General features: G+C 37.3%; 1 protein-coding gene across 1 annotated transcript in view; it reads right to left on the bottom strand.

Annotated features, from left to right (window-relative positions):
* The window catches only part of NCOA2 (nuclear receptor coactivator 2), a 118,879-nt gene that overhangs the window by 49,640 nt on the left and 48,653 nt on the right, over positions 1–20,586 (bottom strand). The window contains exon 4 of the mRNA XM_062489510.1: positions 2,378–2,481. Coding sequence (XP_062345494.1) covers positions 2,378–2,481 — 104 coding nt within the window. The remainder of the gene's footprint in view (positions 1–2,377; positions 2,482–20,586) is intronic.

Consider the following 20,586-nt stretch of genomic DNA (forward strand, 5'->3'; position numbering starts at 1 on the left):
GGCCAACCATAGAAGCCATGGTATTGAGAGCTGGCAGAAGGGTGTGGATTTGGCTGAACTGTCCTGCTTGGCAGCTGTCCAAACATTAATTTACAGGGGCTGCAAAACCAAAGCTATCACAGATGTTTGTTGGAGTCCTAAGGAGAAAATTTTCAAAGGTGGAGACGACAAGTAAGAGATTATGAGAGTTACTGGCATCCCACAATATTCTTCAGTTTTCCCTACTGTTTCCTAGAGTGGCAAATTCCTTGGCAAAGAAATGCTCTCTGTACTGTTCCCTCCCAGCTGTTTCTTGATCTGATCATAGACGTGGCCATCTGGGTTTAGAGTAACAAAGAACCTTATATTTCTGTCTCTCAATTCTTTCTATTCTCTTAAGAAAATAATCCTGCAGGTAAGCAGCAGCAGGCTTTTGAGGAAGTTAGCGTGCAAAGATATTTGAATATTTTAGAAGCCTCCACTTTTGCAATAATTTCTTACTTCTGCTCCCAGATGTGAGTCACCACAATCAAAAACTTTTCTTCAGAGCTATTGGGAAAATGGGTGAGCAAATAATGGACAATATGATGGAAGCGAAATCAAGAAAACAGATATTTTAGATTATATATTGGAACAGAAAATACATTTGTGTTCTTTGAGATGTTGTCATCTCTCTCTTGACTATTTTTCCACTCTTCCTATCTACTTTATGCTTCAAGCTAGAAATATGTTTAAATATTCCTCAGAGGGAACTGCCTGATGAATTTTACTCACTTTCTTCATCTGGAAGCACTTATTATTTTGAGGATTCTTCAGTTTTATTCTTTAATAAAAACATACAATTACAATTCTTAACCAAATCAGCTAATAAACTGTTCATCAACATTGCTGTTTTTATTATTATTTGGCAATGAAAAAAGGTAGGGGTTTTTTAAGAGGTTGTATAAAAGAGTTCTGTAAAGATGAAATAACTGAATTGCATTTCCTCAAGGTAATAAAAATACACAAAGTATCTGTAGTCTTTCCACAGCAAATATAGAACAGCTTTCAGTCCTTTTTAAGTTTCTTGGTGCACAAGGACCGTGGTTCATTAATTAAGCTCCACAATGTTTCATTGTTAATATGCAAAAGAAAACTAAATTAAATGGAACAACAGAATAAATAGGTGACTTTACATGTCATGTTTGCTATAATAGCCAATCACACAAGATAAGCCAGGAAAAAATATAATCATATTCTTATTTTCCCTGTGATTAAAAGGTCCTTACAATTAAATTAATAGAAAAGTAAAGATAGATTTTTAACACAGCAGTGTAAGAGATGAATGCATAACCTTGTTTGATAGCAAAAACAACAACATTCAATTCAGTGACTTTGTATAATAAATATTAAATAAATTAATTTGTTACCCCCACTTTTCAAAGAACAATGCCTCAAACCTGTCTAATCTTATGTTTTGCAGCATGAATTTGGAGCCTTTATTTCGTACGCAGTATAGAAAACTATGTCTTTATTTAATGAATTATGAAAGATAAAGCAAATACTTAAAACATTATACATGCATTCAGAAATGAGAATAATTATGCTTCTGCCAAAGCTGGTTCCTTTAGCTTGATTCAGAGTTTGTGTTTTATCTCACCTAAAGTAACATTTATTCTTCCTTACAGATAAGGTCCATAGCCAGAATGGGATGGGAATAAACAGTTTGCAAGTGAGTTTAAGCAGATAAAGCAGTAGTGCCAAAGGACAGGAGCACATGACATAAGGATCCCTGATAACATACCTACCCAACATTACTGCTAACACATTTGGAAGCTAGCCTTGAATCATACAGCCTTTTGGGGTATCAAAATAATGGCTAAAATCAGACAGGCAACTTAAATGAACAAACTGAAATATACATCTTGAAAATCTCTCCTAGATTACTTTCATATTCTAGAGGGAAGAATCCTGCTTCAAGTGCTGAACTGATAAAATATTAAAGCAGTAGAGCAATGACATGCACTTCTAGAGGAATATTATTCACTTGTATACTACAGTACATATAAGTCAATGTTTAAGTGCAACAGGTCTTCCACAGCTGCTGTGGTTCAGAACAAATAAAACATGCACAAGCAGACACCCAAGACTTGCTATCAGCTGAAGCCCCTCAAGGTTGTCTGTGTTACAAAGAAGCAGAACTCTCTGCACCTCTCCCTACTTCAAGTAAAAGAGAATTCCACCACTGAATGCAAGAGAAATAAATATGCTGCCTGCTCTTAAATGACATAATCCCAAGTAGCCAGGATCTTGTGTCTCTTGACCACTCCTTTAGAGTGACCTCTGACTACACCTTTTCATTCCGCTCATCCTAGGAGGAGCAGAACTGCCCTAAACACAGGGATTTTGTGCTCTTTACCTCAAGCATCATTGGTCCAAGTGCATCCTTGTCAATGACACTCTGACCTGTAGATGATACATCTGCCTTTTGCACTTCATCTTCATTAGCTGCTGCTGCTTTTTCTGCAAGAGAGAAAAAAGATGTGTTAAGCGACAGCAGACTGATCCCACTGATACACCAAGAGCCCACAGTGTATTGAGAAGAGCTGTGAAATGCTTACAGTGCAACAGTTCTGAAAATGAGATTAGACAGTATCCCATAATGATTCAACAGAAGCATAATTAGCCTATTTGCTTCTCAGTTTTCAGGTCTTATGACACAAATGAAATAATTTCTCGTGCTTCTCTGCTAGACATTTTACCAAACTACAGAGCCTAACACTGAGCAAAGACAAGGGCTCTTTATGAAGGTGCAGTGAGCAAAAACCAGGATCAAGGTATAGTAGAAGACTGATCTAAAAGAGCATGCAAAGCTTACGGCCACAGAGCTTTTCCATGACTGCTATATTTAGAAGGAAAAACATAAGTTCACAATCTACGGTTTCAGTACTGAGAAACAGCGGCCTCACTTCTGTTCCCATGTCTCCACCCACATTCTTACTATCACAAAATTTTCATACCACCTTATTTACTGATATGTTATTAGAACTGCATAAAATTTCAAGTGTTGCATTTGAAAATTACAGGCAAGAAAATAATGATTTCAGGTTCCTGAAACATAATGCCGTATGTTAAAATGTGCTGTATACAGCATCACAGGTTATACCCAACTCCAAATGTAAGGCATATTCACAGAACTTTCAAACCTAGTGTGTTAATAATTCATATCAAGCAATGAACAGTATTAATTTTCCTATTTCAATAATTATATTTTATCTTAAAGATGAATTAATGAAAGTAATAAAACTACTATGTAAAAGACATATTCTAATGCACATTGTACTGTGTAAATTAATTAAACAAGTTACTTTTTGTTGTCAGTTCTATACTCCAAACATTATTTTCCTATTTTTCAAACAGTAGTTATGTAAAAGCTAGGGCCATCCTGCAATCTAGAATACTAAAAATAATTAAAAATTTCTTATTTTTAGTATGATGCAATGGATTACTTTACTAAGCATGAAAGCACACTGAAATTATAACAAGAATTTATGTCTTCAACAATAAACTACAGGAACATTCACTGTAGGAATTACTGAAGTACCATGTGCAGATGGAACAAAGGGTCTTTGGAATATCACTGTTAGTGAAAATTAAAGCATCAGTCATGCAAACTGAAATGTATCCAAGTGTACAGTATTTTCCACTATCTGTAGATCTGCAAAAATGCAGGTAAAGTTCTTCAGAACTTTCCTTGGCATAGGTTTTAAGGTCAGTGAGAATATGTGCTGCTCACAAATAAAGGAACTGCTTTTGTGAAGCCCTGAGTATTCTCCTGCCAGTGCTCACTCGCTGGTCATAAGGCTTTGGTCACTTGGTCTGCCTCATCTTAGATTTCTATGGTTTCTTGTTTTCATAAAAGGACTCACAAAAATTTTGGCTGTCTTCTTAGGTGTCTTCTTCTTCTTATATACACTATATAACACCATTCTGAATAATGATTTAGCAAATTGCTCTGAAGATGGAGTTGCAGCTAATGGACTAATTTTAAATCACTCTGATTGGCATAATCTGATAGAAAAAAAATCACTAGAAATAACTATTAACATTTCCTCTGCCATTTAAACTCATAAGGACATAAAATTAGTATTTCTGGTTTAGACTAGCAGTGGGATTTTATTTTTTCCTTACCTTTCTTGTTTTGGCAAAAAAGCAGAAATTAGGTGTAACAGAAAAACAATTGAACAATCCTTCCCATCCTACAACACAGCAGAGTTGGCACCATACGATGACACGAAACTGAAAACATGTTCTAAAAATTCTAAAAGAGCTCTAAATATAGAGTTGAGCTTTTAATAAAGCCAGTGATGATATCTGTTTCCCATCTGTTCCTGCTAGCATAAAGTGATCTCTATTTTCACACTGCAAAATATTAGAATGGACAGGGATACCAGCTTCTTGCTCTCATTTGACCACTGCTTCAGCCATTGATACCATCTTGATTATGGGAGAACATGGGATTATTCTCTATGAGCCAGAAACAGAGGGGCTGCAGATATGATCCAACAATGGTGTGCAAGTATATTAATTACAGTTTCCTCATGTCACCAGCTTACAGTCTACTTTTACTGATTATTTTTCACATAATGCTGCTGATTTTTTTCACTATTACAACCGTGGAGTTTATACAAACCACCCATAACATTGATAAAAACAGTTGTTTTCTTTCATGCACCCTGATGAGGTTTCATACAAAGGAAAAAGAGGACATTTTTAATTATTATAATAGTAATCAACACAGAAGCTGCAAGACCAGGTCAGACCAAGCATCTCTCAAACCTCACATCCAATTCCTGAGAGCTGCTGCTTTCCTCTCCATTCCCTGTTTTTCTCCATTTTGATTGTTTGATCCCTGACTGCTTCTTCTTCATCACCAGCTGTCCCTCACAACCGTTTGACTTCTTTTCCCTTTGACATTCTTTTCCTCAGAGGGCCCAACATCTTTGTGGAATCAATAAACTCAGTGCTTTCTCAAGGAAAATGTGTAATGAACGGTGAAAATATGAAAATGCTATTTATACCCAAACATTACCTACCTGCTTTTCCCAGAGATGGGGACAACATACACTACACTACTCATGACCTTTGACTAGGCACTCTGAAGAGCACAAGTGCTCCAAAATTATGGACTTCTTAATTGGATCTGTAACTTAAGATTAACTTACTCTTAACTTAAGTATGAAATCAAGTAGCTGGAGCACTTAGAAGAGGCTACACATCCAGGCCACAAGGCACATTTAAACTTAAGTGGCATTGTATAGGAAACCTAGGCCTCAGACAGCCTCTGAGGAGGACCAGCTGTAATTTACATCGCTGTTATAAACTGCAGCTACTAATAATGTTCAACTATGTAATAAATCACCCATTTTTGACTGAGTTACAAAGCCCCTCATGTAGACTTTATCAGCACATACAAGACGAGTAAGTGTGAATCCTGTCAGCAGTGTCATCCTGACAGTCAGTCATGGGGAATGTCTTGAAATGCAAATCTTTCCATCAGCAATACAGCATGTGGGGCTAAGTGACAACAAAAATTTGTTGCAGGAAGGCTGGAAAAAAACAATGATTGATACATGAATTTCTAATGCCGACAAAATAACGCATTATCACAAGTCAGTATTCTTCATTTTTCTTAACAGTTCCAGCTTCTGGTGGTGTTATGGAACGGTGCAAAAATGCAGTTTATTTCCCCTTTTTAACTTCTTTTTTAAGTTCTTGGGAGCCCAACAAAGAAATCAAAAGCACAGAGCTGATAACTTCTACACAAGATTAATGATCTTTGCATGTCAAGGCTTAGGAAAATAGCCTCTCAGAACCCTGTTCTTCCAGCCCCATGAGAACTGTTGGTGTTACCCTCTGACTAACCACAGCCACTAGATTATGCCACTGCAGCCACATGGAGAGTGGGAGCTGATTCCCTGACCTCACACCTTCCAGTGATGCCTCCTGCTAGAACAATGCCCCTGTTAAATGTCAGTCAAGTATCACCAGGTATCCTACAGGCACAGTGGCCAAAGGGTAGCAGAGAAAGAATGTGGACTGAGAAATACAGCTTTTTGCTGCCAGAGGAAGTGAGCAGAATGGAAAGGGACTTCCCATGGCTCCATCTCCATACAGGGAATTCTGCACTGAAGAGGGACCATTGAATTAGAAACTGGTCCCACCATTATGAATGTGGCTACCAGGGATCAAGTATAAACTTCACGCTCATGAAATAATTATTAGCTCTGCTCAATTAAGAGCTTAGCCCAGAGAGAGAAAAAAATTTAAATAAAATACAAGTACCCCTGAGAGACATACTACAAAGAATATATACATCCAATTATGTAGTATTTTAGCGATGTGTGTAATTTAGACTTTAAACTGTGGGTATATTTACAAATGCATAAGCAGTATTGTACTAAAATACATATTAATATTTTCAATTGGGTGTCTTCCTAGTGATCATAAACTGTATTTACTTTTTCACATTTAACATACAGAATAAAGAAGAAAAAAAAGCCCTCAAAAATATTTTCTGATTAATTTACGAGTGGGAAGCCTCAAGCTTTATTTAAAGTTCATTCCAGATTCTGAAAGCAAACCTTCATGAAATCACATTAGTTTAACAGAAATTCAGAAGTCAGAGAAATAGAAGCCAAAGGCAATAGTTGGAAGTCTCCTGATACATTTTAACTTAGCAAGCCTTCTCGGTTTTCCATCCTCCCAACTCAAGCTATGTCAGTTCTCTCTGCATTTCTGACAGCAGACTCTGAAATGTTACTGATGGGCATCACCTTCTCTTGGTTGTATTTCAAACCTTACTTTCCTACAGGTGGGCAGGCAGGACCAGCTAAACCACTCAAAATGCTCTCTTTGTCTGTATTCAAGCTCTGCTCCAACTTCCTTAAGGAAACCCGCTACAGAAATATTTCCCCCTTCGTGCTCTCTGCAAAACCAAAATGCATTTTTTAATTAAAGGAGCAAAATACAGCCTCTGTGGGAATTTCAAAAAGATGAAGCAAAATTTGAAAGAGAAAATTTGCATCAACACAGATTTAGCTTATTTTTCACTGGAGCAACATTTAAGGTTCTTCACAGAAGAAGAGTGAAAAAGAGATGCTGGTGAAATGCTGGACACGGAAGAACCCATGCTCTAAAACCACCAAAGAAAAAGGTCAAGAAAAAAACCCAAAACAAACCCTGTAACAGGCAAATTCAAGTTTATTATCCAATACTGTTTAAAACAGCTTTCCCACGTGCCCTATATATAATTCCTGCTCTCTGTAATTTTCTGGAATTGCTATTGAAATGCCACACTTATCTGAAATTGCATACCCTTTTTTGCACAATAGGTAAAAAAAAATATAGAAAGTTCAAAAAATTTAGAAAGTTCAACTCTGCACTCTTCCAAAAAAGATCATACAAATCAAGATCCTTATAACAGTAACAGGAACATCACTTGAAAATGAATGTAAATGCTATACAAAGTTTAAACATGCAATTTAATTTTACACTGGAACTACTTTGAAAACAACTTATCTTCTCCATTTTTTGTATGTATTAGCCAACTACTTTGTCTTGTCTAATTCAGATATCTAGGTTTGGCCTACATGATCCTTCTGAATTGCTGTGCAAGATAACATGCAATCAAGAAAACTGCAGAAGTATCTAACTGTCCAAAGATAAGGGTAGATACAGTACTAAAAGCTAATGCTAAAATATAACAGAAAATATACTTGTCAAAGGCTATAGTTTAGCTGACCTTACAGTTTTGAGTATTCAATTAAATAACATTTCAAATATTAGATGCAATAACATCGGTGTACGACTACTGCTAAGTAATTGCATTGACTATGGTAAGGGACAGGAGGGTTTTGACATGAATAGGGCTGTACAGAAAGTGCCTTCAAAATGCATCAACTTGAATAAAACACAGATGAGAAAAAAAACAAAAAAAATTGTATTTGGTAATGTGAGTAGTTTTGGATCACTACACATGATGAAGTAAAGCAGTGAAGAACGTGCAAGTTATTTTGATGCTTGGTTAACCACAGGGAAAGCAGCTCTGCCTTGTAGCCGTGTAATTCAAAGCACTATGATCCATGGCTCACTTGAAACTTGATATCCCCATGCACGTCCTTACCCAGTTCTCACTGCCTCAATACAAGTTGTTTTTATTCCCTGAAAGCAAGCAATTTTTCAAAACACCAGTGCCTAAGAAACAGCAACTATTTCAGCAATCAATTTGAAGACCAGCTTATCCCATCCTTGTGAATAAAGTTAGTTACTATTTTAGGGAAGTGATTATATAGTGAGGTTGCTCTTTCATCACACAGCACACATCTGTCCAGAGCAAAGAAGCTCTCAGACCCTTGAATACATATTTTCCCCCAGAAACTATAGATCAAGTCTTACAGGAAAAACTGTGCAACATCTCAGGAAGGTTTTAGGAGGTAAAACAAGGGAGAATTATGCATCTGCACTGAACTAAAATTAGAAAAGCTGCCATATGGCTCTGTGAAGCCAGCAGCACGTTCTTATTCATTAGGAAGCATTCTGCTAACATAAAAACACAAGGCCTTCCTGTGCTCTCCAAATGTGTTTATCTTTTCAACATTAATGCATGATATATCATCAGGCTGCTGAAATCTCCTGCAGTGCATATTAAAAAAGCACAGCTGCACTTTTTCTCAGCACGTTTATTCACTGTGAGCACAGCTTTGCCCACCCCCCTGACGCAGCCCTCTTGTCAGCCCAGCTCCCCTTTGGTTGGAAAGGGCTTCACTCCCACTGCATGCTCGCCTGCCCAACTCATCTCCCCACGTTCTGCTCTGCTCATCACACCCACATGGTTTAGCTTCATATTTACTACTGCTGGTGGAAGCACACTTAAATGGTAAATGACCCTAGGGCTTAAGCTAAAAGCCCTTGGAAAGCTGTAAGTGAAATTACTCACTCAGGAGTAGCAGCACTTACAACTTTTTTCCAGCACAAGCTGCTCTAACTGGTGCAGCTGCTCTCCTATCCCACCTTCCCATGGTAAAGAAGCAGCACTAAGGCACTAACTCTATGGAAAGCTTCACATACTCACAAAACCATCAAATATAGGTAAACATTTGTGGAACTTTACAAGGTTTGAGTGAAGTCCCACTCTTAGGAAATTCAGTAACAGTAGCCAGCATATAAAATTTTCATGGACACTGAAAGGAAAACAAGCACTGGAAACCCATGATGGATTTAGGAATAGCAACAAATGGTAGTAATAACACCTAAAAATTAATACTAGTTTTGTCTCTTAATAATTTTGACATTTGGACATCATTCTTTTCTTTTACAAGTCAGCATTTTTGTCACTCAATACACTTTCTGTAAGAAGTACTGCCTGAGAAATAATTGCGCCCAGCTCAGTTAAACTGGAACAAGGACAAAAATAATGAAATTCAACTTACCAAGGATAATATTTAACTGCTGGAGAGAAAGAAGCCTATCAACTCTGTATGTAATTTTTGCTAAATACTTCAATAAGCATTCTACAACCTTTTCCTTGGTTTCTTCCTCCCTCTCATTTTGCCATCTTTACTGTCATCAACATGTATGACCTCTTTTCCTTCTCATTATTACAAAACTCAATGGTCTGCTCACTGGAAGTGAGGAAAAAGACAGGGGCAGCAGTTAAGTGCCCACTCCTTCCTGCCCTGGCCCCAGGATCCAGTTGTCCCCAAGCCCTGTGAGCTTGTATTATACCTGGGTATAATACCCGGGGTATTGTAGTGCTGCATTCCTGGCACACAGCACCACGCAGAGCACCAAGACAGAATCCCATCCATAAATACACTTAAATAACTTTCATGAAGATTACAAACTCTTGGATATAACAGTGATACCTAAAAGTGGTATTATTCACAGAAACAGCATTATTTACAGAACTTTCTACCTATTATCTGCAGATTTATCTACTTCATTCAGTGGGCAAGAGATTATTCTTACTTGGTATTACATCAGAAGGTCCCCAGTCTCTGGTAAGTTAAGGACTGGGGACTGAAGTAAAACCCAAAATTATACCCTCTCACTGCTGCTGCTGAAGTGAAGACTGACGTGTTCTATCTTGGATCCCAAATCCTCAGTGGCTTGATCCATCCCCAGCACACAATAAAAATATGAAACAATGCAGCAATTAAAATAATTTCTTTGGTGATATTACTTCTAGTATTTTTATTTATCAGTGAAGACACTGAAGGACAACTGCTATATTACCCTTTAAATGAAATCTAAACTAAGACTGAAAGGAATCCAGACTGAATCCAGAAACTATTTCTCAACCCATGCCTCATTTAAATTTACGGTGATGTGTCAAACTACCACATTGTGAGTGCAAAGTTGTTTTTCATCTCTGGAACATGGAACTAAGCTTCCATCATGACCATCACCTGTTGTATCCCTGGACATGCCACAACATTAACCTTTTCTGCTAAGCTTTCAAAAAGGTGGAAAGGAATATAACTGGGTGTAGTTTTACTCCTGCAAAATTTTTAGACAGGTCTTATTATTAAAATATTTGACTATGTCCAACATATCCTTTTATATGAAATGAAAGGTTGCATTTAGCTTGCAATCAGAAAAATTAAACGTACATGTATATATTCCTGGTTTTTAAAGATATTATCTTTCCCACAAAAAGACCATCAACACTATCTTTCCAGTGTATACTGACTGATTAGAGAAATGTCTGAACAAATTAATCATCAAAGGCGCCCTGCCCAGGAAATTTCCTTCTCAGAAGGCCAAAATCCAGGATGGCGCTGAGAATTTATAATTTTCACTGGTTTTAAAATGCATTTTTAAATACAGGAGTTTGGGATTCTGTTTTTGCATTTACATTTCCTACGAATGTGTAGTAACCAGTATAATCACAAATATCTGATTGATTACAGTGTAATTTATAGCATTTAATAAATGCCTAAAATACAGTCCTCAAACAATAAAGGAGTACACGTGTTAGATTAAGTACATTGGCTGTCAGTGCCTTACCCCAAAATACCCTCAATTTAATCAGTCACTTATTATTCTGTGCTAGAATCAGATAAGCAGATTCTAATACATGTATCTGTAGCTGTATACACAAACACATCCAGGAAACGGCTTTGCATCTGTTGCTATTTACATGATTTCAAAACACTCACATAAACTACTCAACTGTGCATGATAACAAATGCCACACACCCATCAGCATTGACTTAAAAATCTGTTGCATTAATATGGCTGCATTTCAACAGAAAGAGCCAAACTAGCTGACCTCTGCACTGAAATATTAAATACAAATATTTGGCATCACTTCATTTAACAGAGTAATTATTTTCTTTGGTATGTACTGAATCAGGACAGAAAATTTTACTGTATTTTTTGGCATTTGCAATTTTGTAAGTGTTAGATATTTACCTAAAGAGTAACCTCATCTTATTTTGATAATTCAGCCCTCAAAACAGTATTAATATGAATGTCTAAATGGTGGGAGTCCAACGTTCTTTAACATTTTGGCTGAGCTGATGTTTTCAAAGACAAGAAACATGTCAGAATCTGATAATTTAGTTCAAAACAGGGCTCCACCATGGTCTCAGAAATAACAGATAGCATTTACAAATGTTAACAGCCCTCCAATTGGTCCTCTGACATGTAAAAACACAGGCCAGATTTTGAAAATAAAGATATAAGGGTTAACACTCTTTAGACTAGAATCTGCAGATCCAGTTGCCAAGCTAACTAAACTTACAGGTTTCCAAAACTTAGGCCAAAATAACATACTAGAAAAGAGTATTAATCTAGCCAGACTGTTTCTTGAAGCCTAACCCTTCTGTACTCCACCAGCTGTTAAAAGGAAATAGATGACTCCTTTTCTTCAAATGCCACAATACCATGATTACAAAATATCTGTCTTATCTTAGGATGCTGATAATAAATCTTTGTGACACACCAGATCATCCACAACAACGGGCAAAGATCTTTTTGCTTTTATAAATTGCCATTGACAACTGCAGAAGTTTTCAAGACAACTAATGTGGTCCACAAAAAAAAAATATGATGGATCATGGGCTCCCTGTAAACCCATGAAAAGAAGTTTCTAAAATAAAGCATAGGCCAAAACAGAGCACAGATAATTGAAGACAGCTAAGGAAGAACAGAAAAAGGTTTAATTTAATGTGTCCATGTAAACATGGATTACAGGGCTCCTACTGTTTCTAATAGTCCAGATTATGGTAGATGAATCTTTTGCAAAAAAGCTCTAAATCATTAAGGACAAGTAAAATTTTCTTCTGCCACAACCCAGTGTACAGAAATAGAAGCTTGGGCCCCTCTTCTTACTTGTCTAACCCATCATAACAGGCCTCAGCCAAATTTTCAAGGCAATTTAGAAACAGAAACTTTCCTATTACTGCAAGGAAAGCAGATGGAAAAATAAAACCTTCTTAGAAGAAACTGTTTATTTCTGCATGTTAGTTATTTAAAGGGATTTTTAAATCCAAGTCCTTTACAAAACTGTGTTTAGGATAAACTTACATATATTTCAACAGTTGCTACATTACTTTAGGTACACTATGAATACAGCATGGCTCTGGGAAGAAAGGTAATGATTATTAACCTGTGTTGTTTAAAATATTCTCTAAAATTAAGAGATCTTTTTTCATTGGTTTATATTGTTGCTATGATTTACATCCAGACAAAGACACTTTTAACTTCAATTACATTAATTTGTTCTGTCACATATGAATTAGCAGACATTTTAAAATGTCTGCTAATAGCACTGATAGGTACAAATGGGCTCCCTTCAACAAAATGAACCATTCTTAAAACTTAATTAGGCGCTACCGTTTCTATTTCCCTAATTCAGATTCATGAAGCAGGGATCAGCCCCCAGTCTGAAATATGTTGGTATAATCCATAAACAGAAAAATTAATAAACACCAATGGTATTGTTTTATCTCTTTTCTCAGTGAGCTTTATCAGTTCTCTGCTGAGAAGAAACTTGGAGCTGTTTTACCAGTTCCCCAACAGTTCCCCACGGGCAGCTAGGAGCTCAGTGGAAAGGACGCTCCATGTTGTGCCGGCGAGTGCTGCCCAGCCAGCTCTGTAGTCTTGCTGCTCCCCCCAGCCCCAAACTCCTGACATGGCACAGGCTGGGAGTGAGGGGCCCTTACTGGGCAGTCTGAATATACTGAACATATGTCGCTTTAACCAGGAAATGTCGAAGATTATGGTCTGCCTCCAGCCGTGTCCCTCCTTGGCACGAAGGCCGGTAATGCAGGTCCTGCAGCCAAGCTTGTGCGTTTCATCAGAAGTGATAATCCAGAACATTTTCCTCCAGTCTCCAATTCACTTATTTGCTTGCAGAAAGAAACACAGGCTCCTCATTTTACATTTTACCCATCAGAGCACCAACAGGTGAGACCTTTTATATAACAGCTGTTACTTCCACAGTATTATGTGTTCACCTCAGCCTGAACGCTTAATAATACTGGGGCCAAAGTCCTTATTAAATAAGTCAACCAACTAACTCAACAAAAATCCTCACAAAAAAACAATAAAAGAAACCATACCTCTTCCTTTGGAAAGCATTTAAGCTGTTGAAATAAAGGATGCATGCTCCTTGTCTAAGCTTCAAAGAAAAAACAAATGGCAATGCCCATGACCATCACATAGCTCAGGGAAAGGAAAAGTATTCTTGTACCATAATTCACAATGACCCTGAGAAAGCCAATATCCTCCCTCAGTTATATTTAATAAAAGTTTTACAGACTAGCTTCTCTGCCTGTGTCACTGATATAAAAAAGTAAGGGGAAAAAAGCTTACTCAGCATATTTACATTTTAGATTGCCAACTGCAAACACGTAATTGTATTTTGAACATTAACTACAATGGCCTGACAATCTGTACTACAACGTTCACCTAAAATCAGCACCTCTTGCAGTTAGACAGATGGTGGCTCAACTTTCAAGCTCAACAGTAAACACAATAATCCTTCATTTTCATCAGTGTAACACTCAATGATTCATTAGTAACTTTTGTCACATTCCCTAAACTATTTGGTGATTTCTTACCACAGCAACTAAGAGTAAAATCATTATCAGAGGGATGATAGTGAATGGAATAAAACTGTCACAGGTATGGTGTTGCTGTTTGTAAAATTATGGCTAAAACCACACCAAAGGCAAGAGACAGCATGACTGGGGAAGACGTGAAAAGCAAAACACAGGACAATTACTGAAAAGAAGAGAAAACAGTAGAGGCTTTAAAAAATAAAGCCCTACAAAAAAATGGGGGGAAATTTGAAAATACAAAGAAAACCCATTCGATACAAAACTCCACTTTTGGCAATTAGTGACATTGCATTCAAATTAGGGAGCATTGCATTCAAATGAGTCAACGGGAACATGAAGAAACAACTAAAGACAGAAAAGAACCCGCAAACATTCTAGTATTTCCTTCAACCCAAGATGGTGAAAGGTTTTATACAAAAGAAGCAAGACAGGAAGAATTTTATGTTATTGGCACAAAATACCTTGACATTTTTCCACCAAACATCAAAACAAACAAGCCAAGAAAAATCTAAATGAGGGTCCTTCTGAGTTTTCCAATCTATCTTTATAAATAACAACCTTGATATCTCTTCCTCTTCTTTTTTTAAAAATTTCTTTTTAAATTTCCAAGTAGATTAAATGTTATATTTAAACATACTTCCTTTTCAGTGTTGAACACAGGCTCACACCTAATTTCTCTGGAAGAAATCTCCCTCAGAAGAATCATGGGAACTGCAGGTTGTTCCAAGTCTTTCTAGGAAATTGTGCCTCAGGAGAAAAAGTACCAGTATAAGGCTAGCGCTCTTCGTGATCACATCTTAAGATGACAAGGGACCATTCTAACTGCCTAGCCAGCTCTCTGTAACACATCCCAAAATATTTCACCAACTCCTGCATCATGACAAGAACTTCCATTGACTATTCTGAAGAACATTCAGTCTTCTTTGGGAGGGCTGACAGAACCTACCAATTTCTTCATTGAGTTGCTCCCGATTTCAGTTAACTTTCCTTTAATAATCTGCCCTTTCTGTAAAAGTCGGTCACAAATTCCAGCTGTTAGGCTGTATCCTGCCTTTGTGTATTGGAGTCCTCTGTGGCAGGCACACTGTGGAGCTCCATTTTGGTTCATGCCAGTGAGCAATGCAAGGTGCAGGGACATGCATTTCTGCTCTGAGATGACTTGGGCCTCAGTGAAAGGAGGTACGACACAGCTGCTCCATCCAAAGAAGCATCTGGATACTTATTCAGATAACATGGGCATATCTGAAGCATCTCCAGGTATGGAGTATCTACTTAATGGATTTATGGTTTATGGAGTTATCCACTTCAGCAGAATTTAAATTCATGTACTTCTCTGTCTCCACTTCCTGATGTTAGTTCTGATCTTGTGCAAGTAAAAGAAGAGAAGGAGAGCATGTGTGTGTTTAAGAGTGCAGTGAATTCATTAAGAGTACCCCTTAGAGGTGTGCCAACATCCCATAATGATGAAGGGAAACAGAAAGCATGTTTTGACTCTCTAGTCATTTGTTTGAGGGCATTCACTATGAGCTCAACAGTGCTCATGACAAAGCAAGCAACTGATCACTTGCCATGTCAACCTTCAATCTTCAGTCTGTGATTTTTTCCCCACTTGCCCACTGTGGGTTTTCATAAAAGAAACTGAAAGCTGAAGTAATATTAGCTGACTTACTGTTTTTCATATTCTTGGAGATTTCACATTCAAGGACCTCTATTTCCAACTAAGTGTCCATACACAGAATGTTTTACAGCAATAACAAAATGCATGACTTAGAACAGATGCAATTATCTTGGTTCCAGTTTGAACAGAGAAGCCTTTGATCAATGTGTCTTCAGTGTGCTGTGAATCCACAGGTTTTCAGGATTCAAAGGTGGCATGAAAGGCATTGCACCCTATTGTGAGTAAATATTATATTATTGCTATTCAAGCTGAAGTCTTTAAAAAAGAAAAGATAAAAGCTGTGGAACAAAAGCTAGATTCCTTTAAATAGATGATCTTTTTTTGTCTGAAGTATCATCACTATTCACAGTGAATTAATTTGCTTTTCCATAAATTAAGCTGTAGACAGAGAGCCAAGGTAACATGAAGTCTCCTTCATTTACTTGCTTTATCTGCTGCTGCTGAGATTAAGACATTGCATTCTCTAATGTAAAGCACACAGCAAGATTTGGTGCTCTACAGTCAGCACCTTTTACATTGAAAACCATCCAGCAACAAGGGACTAAAAACATTATTACTAAGACTCAAATCAGAAGGCCACAATTGCTCTTTAACACCTAAGAACAGCATATATTATATATTAATATATATTATATATTATGTATTATAAATATTGTTCTTAATATATTTTATATAACATATATAATATATATAATACATTATATATATTATACACATATATTACATATTATATATATAACAGCATATATATTTTTAGCACTAACAGCCTTTGTTTCTGACCACACCTCTAAAGACACAACTGCTGATGAAAAACACTAGAATCAAAAGTTTAGTCCATATTGTGGTGGGATGGATGTCAGTTTGTATTTCTGTATTTTATTTTCCCCTCAAATAAAAATGCTAAATGAATTTATGATATTTACAGTTCATAAGAGATTACATGATAAACTGCAAAAAACCCCTGAACAAACCTGTAAAGTTTTGAAGTTTAAAGTGCTCAGTGACAATTTGTCTGAGAACAACATGCTTACCAAGGAGGCAGGCTCCAAAACCCAAAAATTTCAAGAAGGGATGTCTCCATCTCTCTAACACAAGACATTCTTACTACAATGCCAGTAATACATAGACCATAATATGATCATTACATATTAAAGTAGCTAAACCAAAACTTTAATGAAGATATTCCTGTAAAGAACAAAGAGGGAACTTGACACATATTCCCCAAAGAAGGTTAAATACAGGAGAAGCAGCTCAGTCCTTTACAGCATTCCCCCAGCTTTGGTGTTACAGATCACAACCTCTTACACTGCAATCATCTTTGCAGCTATATAAGACAAAGTAAACAGCTACACTTCGCTAGTTTGAATTATTTTTTTTTCTCTTGGACACTTAGAAGTCAGGAAAGAAAACAAAGACCAAAGTAAAGCAAATATAAGTAGGATGCAAAACAAACAAGAAAGTTTTCCCGCGGCACTCCCAGTAATGACTATTCCTATCTGAAAAAGACCAGTACCTTAATAGCTAAGACTAACATTTAGTTTAACTTGAACCCCTAACTGGAAGTCAAAGCTTAGATTTTTGGTCTAAAACTTCAAGCAAATTATCTCTGGCATGGAAGTCATCCATCAGTAAACTAAGCTGAAGCCCAAAGTCAAGAGGAATGTCTTGTTAGGTGACAGCCATCACATGACACCCTGCAACGCCCAACATCACCAAGACAGATGTGGGCATTGGCCCAGAGCTCAGTCATTGCCAGCACACATCGCTGTGGGAGTGGGGCCCCACCACAGACCCACAGTGAGACAGATCCTCTGCAACAGGCCATCTCAAAAACACTGCTCAGGCTCACCACACAACTGCAGAAACGCTACTGTCATGGTAAGGGAGGAAATGGAAACTCATGATCAGACAAGGAGGGCAGGGATGTGAAACCAGGGCTTTTCAACAGCTGACTCATTTTCTACAGGTTAGTTTGCAGCCAGTACACTTGATCATTTTTATCTGTTTTCTTGAAGCAAGAGAACCACAGAATCACAGACTGACTCAGGTTTGAAGATAGCTTTAAAGACCACTTAGTCCATTCCTCCTGCCATGGGCAGGGACATCTTTCACTAGACCAAGTTGCTCATAGCCCCATCCCATCCAGCTCTGAACGCTTCCAGGGATGGTGTATCCACAACTTCACTGGGCAACCTGCTCCAGTGCCTTATCACCCTCACAACAAAGAATTTCTTCCTTATGTCCAATCTAATTCTATCCTCCTTCTGCTTAAACCACTGCCTCTTGTTCTGGCACTACAGGCCCCAGTAAGAAGTCTCTATCTCTCTTTCTTGTAAGCCCCCTCTACATACTGCAAGGCTGCCATAAGGCCTTCCCTGAGCCTTCTCCGCTCCATGCTAAATAATCCCCTTCCCTTAATTGTCTGATACCAATGTGGACACTGTTATGTGCCACAAAGTGACAGTTCTTCAGCTATTTATTCGTTTAGTAATATAAATTACATTATAACACTGCCTCCACAGAAGAATAACAATATAGTTAAAATGACTTAACTTATGTGCAGATAAGGTCTAAGCTAAGCATTCTGCATGATACACAAATCCAGTAAAATAAGCAAACACCAGGAAGCTTCCCACTTGATGGGTCTGCTGGCCAACAGCTACTTTTCATCAGATGCAGAAAAGAAACTGATTTTAATTACTTCAAACCACTTTAAATTCTTCAGTGAATCAGTAATTCTCTGGAGTCATGCAGTAATAAAGTAAACGTAAACTGCGCATTCAGCCAGACAGCTTTACAATCTACAGAGGAAGATCACAGACACTTTCAGTGCATCACTCTCAGCTATAGTTGGGGGAGACAGCAAAGCAAATTCAGTAATAGTTGTTGTTGTTTGTTTTGGGTTTTTTTTTGTAAATGTTCTGCATAAATTCCTTGACTTCAAGCACAAATGCCTGTGACACTTAATTCAGCCTTAAAATCCTATCAGACTGAAAATACAGTATACACAAATAGTGATAGCCGTGTAGAATTCCTTCAAAAAGAAAAAAGATTCAAAAATTGGCATAAAATTTGAGTAACTCATCTCAAATATGATTAATATAAAAATATAATTACAGTAAAATTGACCCAGTAAAATATTTGCAAAACAAAATCCAACAAACAAAACACAACCCTGCATATGCTCTCTTGCCTTAATATCCTGATTTTGCAAGGTATTTATGCACATAACTTTGAACCTTTAAGTAGTTCCACAGACTTAACAGGGATTACTCATCCGCTTAAAGATAGGCAGTTGCTTAAATACCTTGTGAAATATGAATCTAAATTAATATCTGATAAACTCAAAGTAGCAGCAGCCAAAGCAACACCTCATTACAGTGTTAAGACCACACTGCTTTCTTTAGCAAGCGATTTTACTTGCATACTGGTGCTGGAGGCAACAATACACTATCTGCTGGAGTGCCCCTGTGATTACACAGTAGTGCTACAGGGAAGCAAAAACTGGTTTTGCTATCAAATGTGAAACCAGAAAAAGAAGATAAATATGATTAAAAAGAAGCCTTCTTTTAAAGTTCATACAGGTTTCAGTGCATGTCTCTCTTCATCAAGCACTTCTCCCCCTCCCAACACTATTTTACTTTCACACGGTGATTCATTCTGTCCAATGTCTGTCTTTTAAGGCTATTCTGAAAACAAGACCTGTTTCAAAACTCAGAAGTGTACATTAACAGTTAGACTAGTAATTGCCACCCAATATCTCTTCCCCAAACCACTGAAAAGCTGATCTACAGAACACAAAACCTCTTCAGAAACTGGTGACATGAAAACTGGACTCTGAAGGAAAATGAAAGCGACATAAAATCATATTTGAGGACACTTTACCACATTATATCCCACTGAATATGAATCTAAAGGAGACAGGTGAATGCCATCTCAAAAAAATGCTACAGGTGACAGAAAGACTTGGAGAATAGAAGGAGAGAAATAAAGAGATGGAGACCTGGAGTTTAATAAAAGGAACTCAGGGAACTTGAGAAAAAAAAAACAAAACAACCCCATGTCTCGTACTTTTGTCAGGATATATTCCTCAGCACTCCAACCAAAGAGGTCAGAGGAGACTTAGCTGAAGAAACTGCTGAAGAAGCTTAAGGTGACCTTCAGTACCTACTGCACTGCTGATATTCAGACAGGAGGCTAAATGCTCAAGGAAATTTAAAAGTTTGAAGCAGGAGTTGTTCAAACAGTGAAATGTGACAAATAGTCTCTGCTTTAAAAGATGAGTTATTTACTTGCTGAGACTGCAGCCAGCATGACAGATAAAAGGAGCTGCAAACTAAGGGCAAAGGTTTAATTTTTATAACCTGCTTTAAACCCAAAAGAAGGAGAAAAAAATTAAAAAAAAAAACCCTCCCCACAAAACCCTGAAATAAAACCCAACAAAACAGAGACAGAGCAATCAAAAAATAAGGAGAAAAAACTCACTACCATAATGAGGGGAGTCGGGCTGGTGACAAGAATGAAGGAAAAGGACTACTGTTAGAATAAAATCAAATGACATTGATGTGAAACAGCTCTACTGTTTGTCAACTAAGGAGGAAGAATATTCAGATTACTTTCATTTCTGTCAGATTTTTGGTGTCAGATATGAGAAAACATTTTCAGCAGTACTTATACCACAGAAATTAGTGACTTAAATGCTGAAGTTGATTCTTAAAATAAGATAGGGTCCTAAAATCAATCAGACACTATTTTACTAAGCATATTTCTTAAGTACAATTAAAGGGCTTTATAGCTCCTTGGCCATCTGGCATATAA

Source organism: Cinclus cinclus, chromosome 1 (assembly GCF_963662255.1).
Source record: "Cinclus cinclus chromosome 1, bCinCin1.1, whole genome shotgun sequence".
Lineage (NCBI taxonomy): Eukaryota > Metazoa > Chordata > Aves > Passeriformes > Cinclidae > Cinclus > Cinclus cinclus.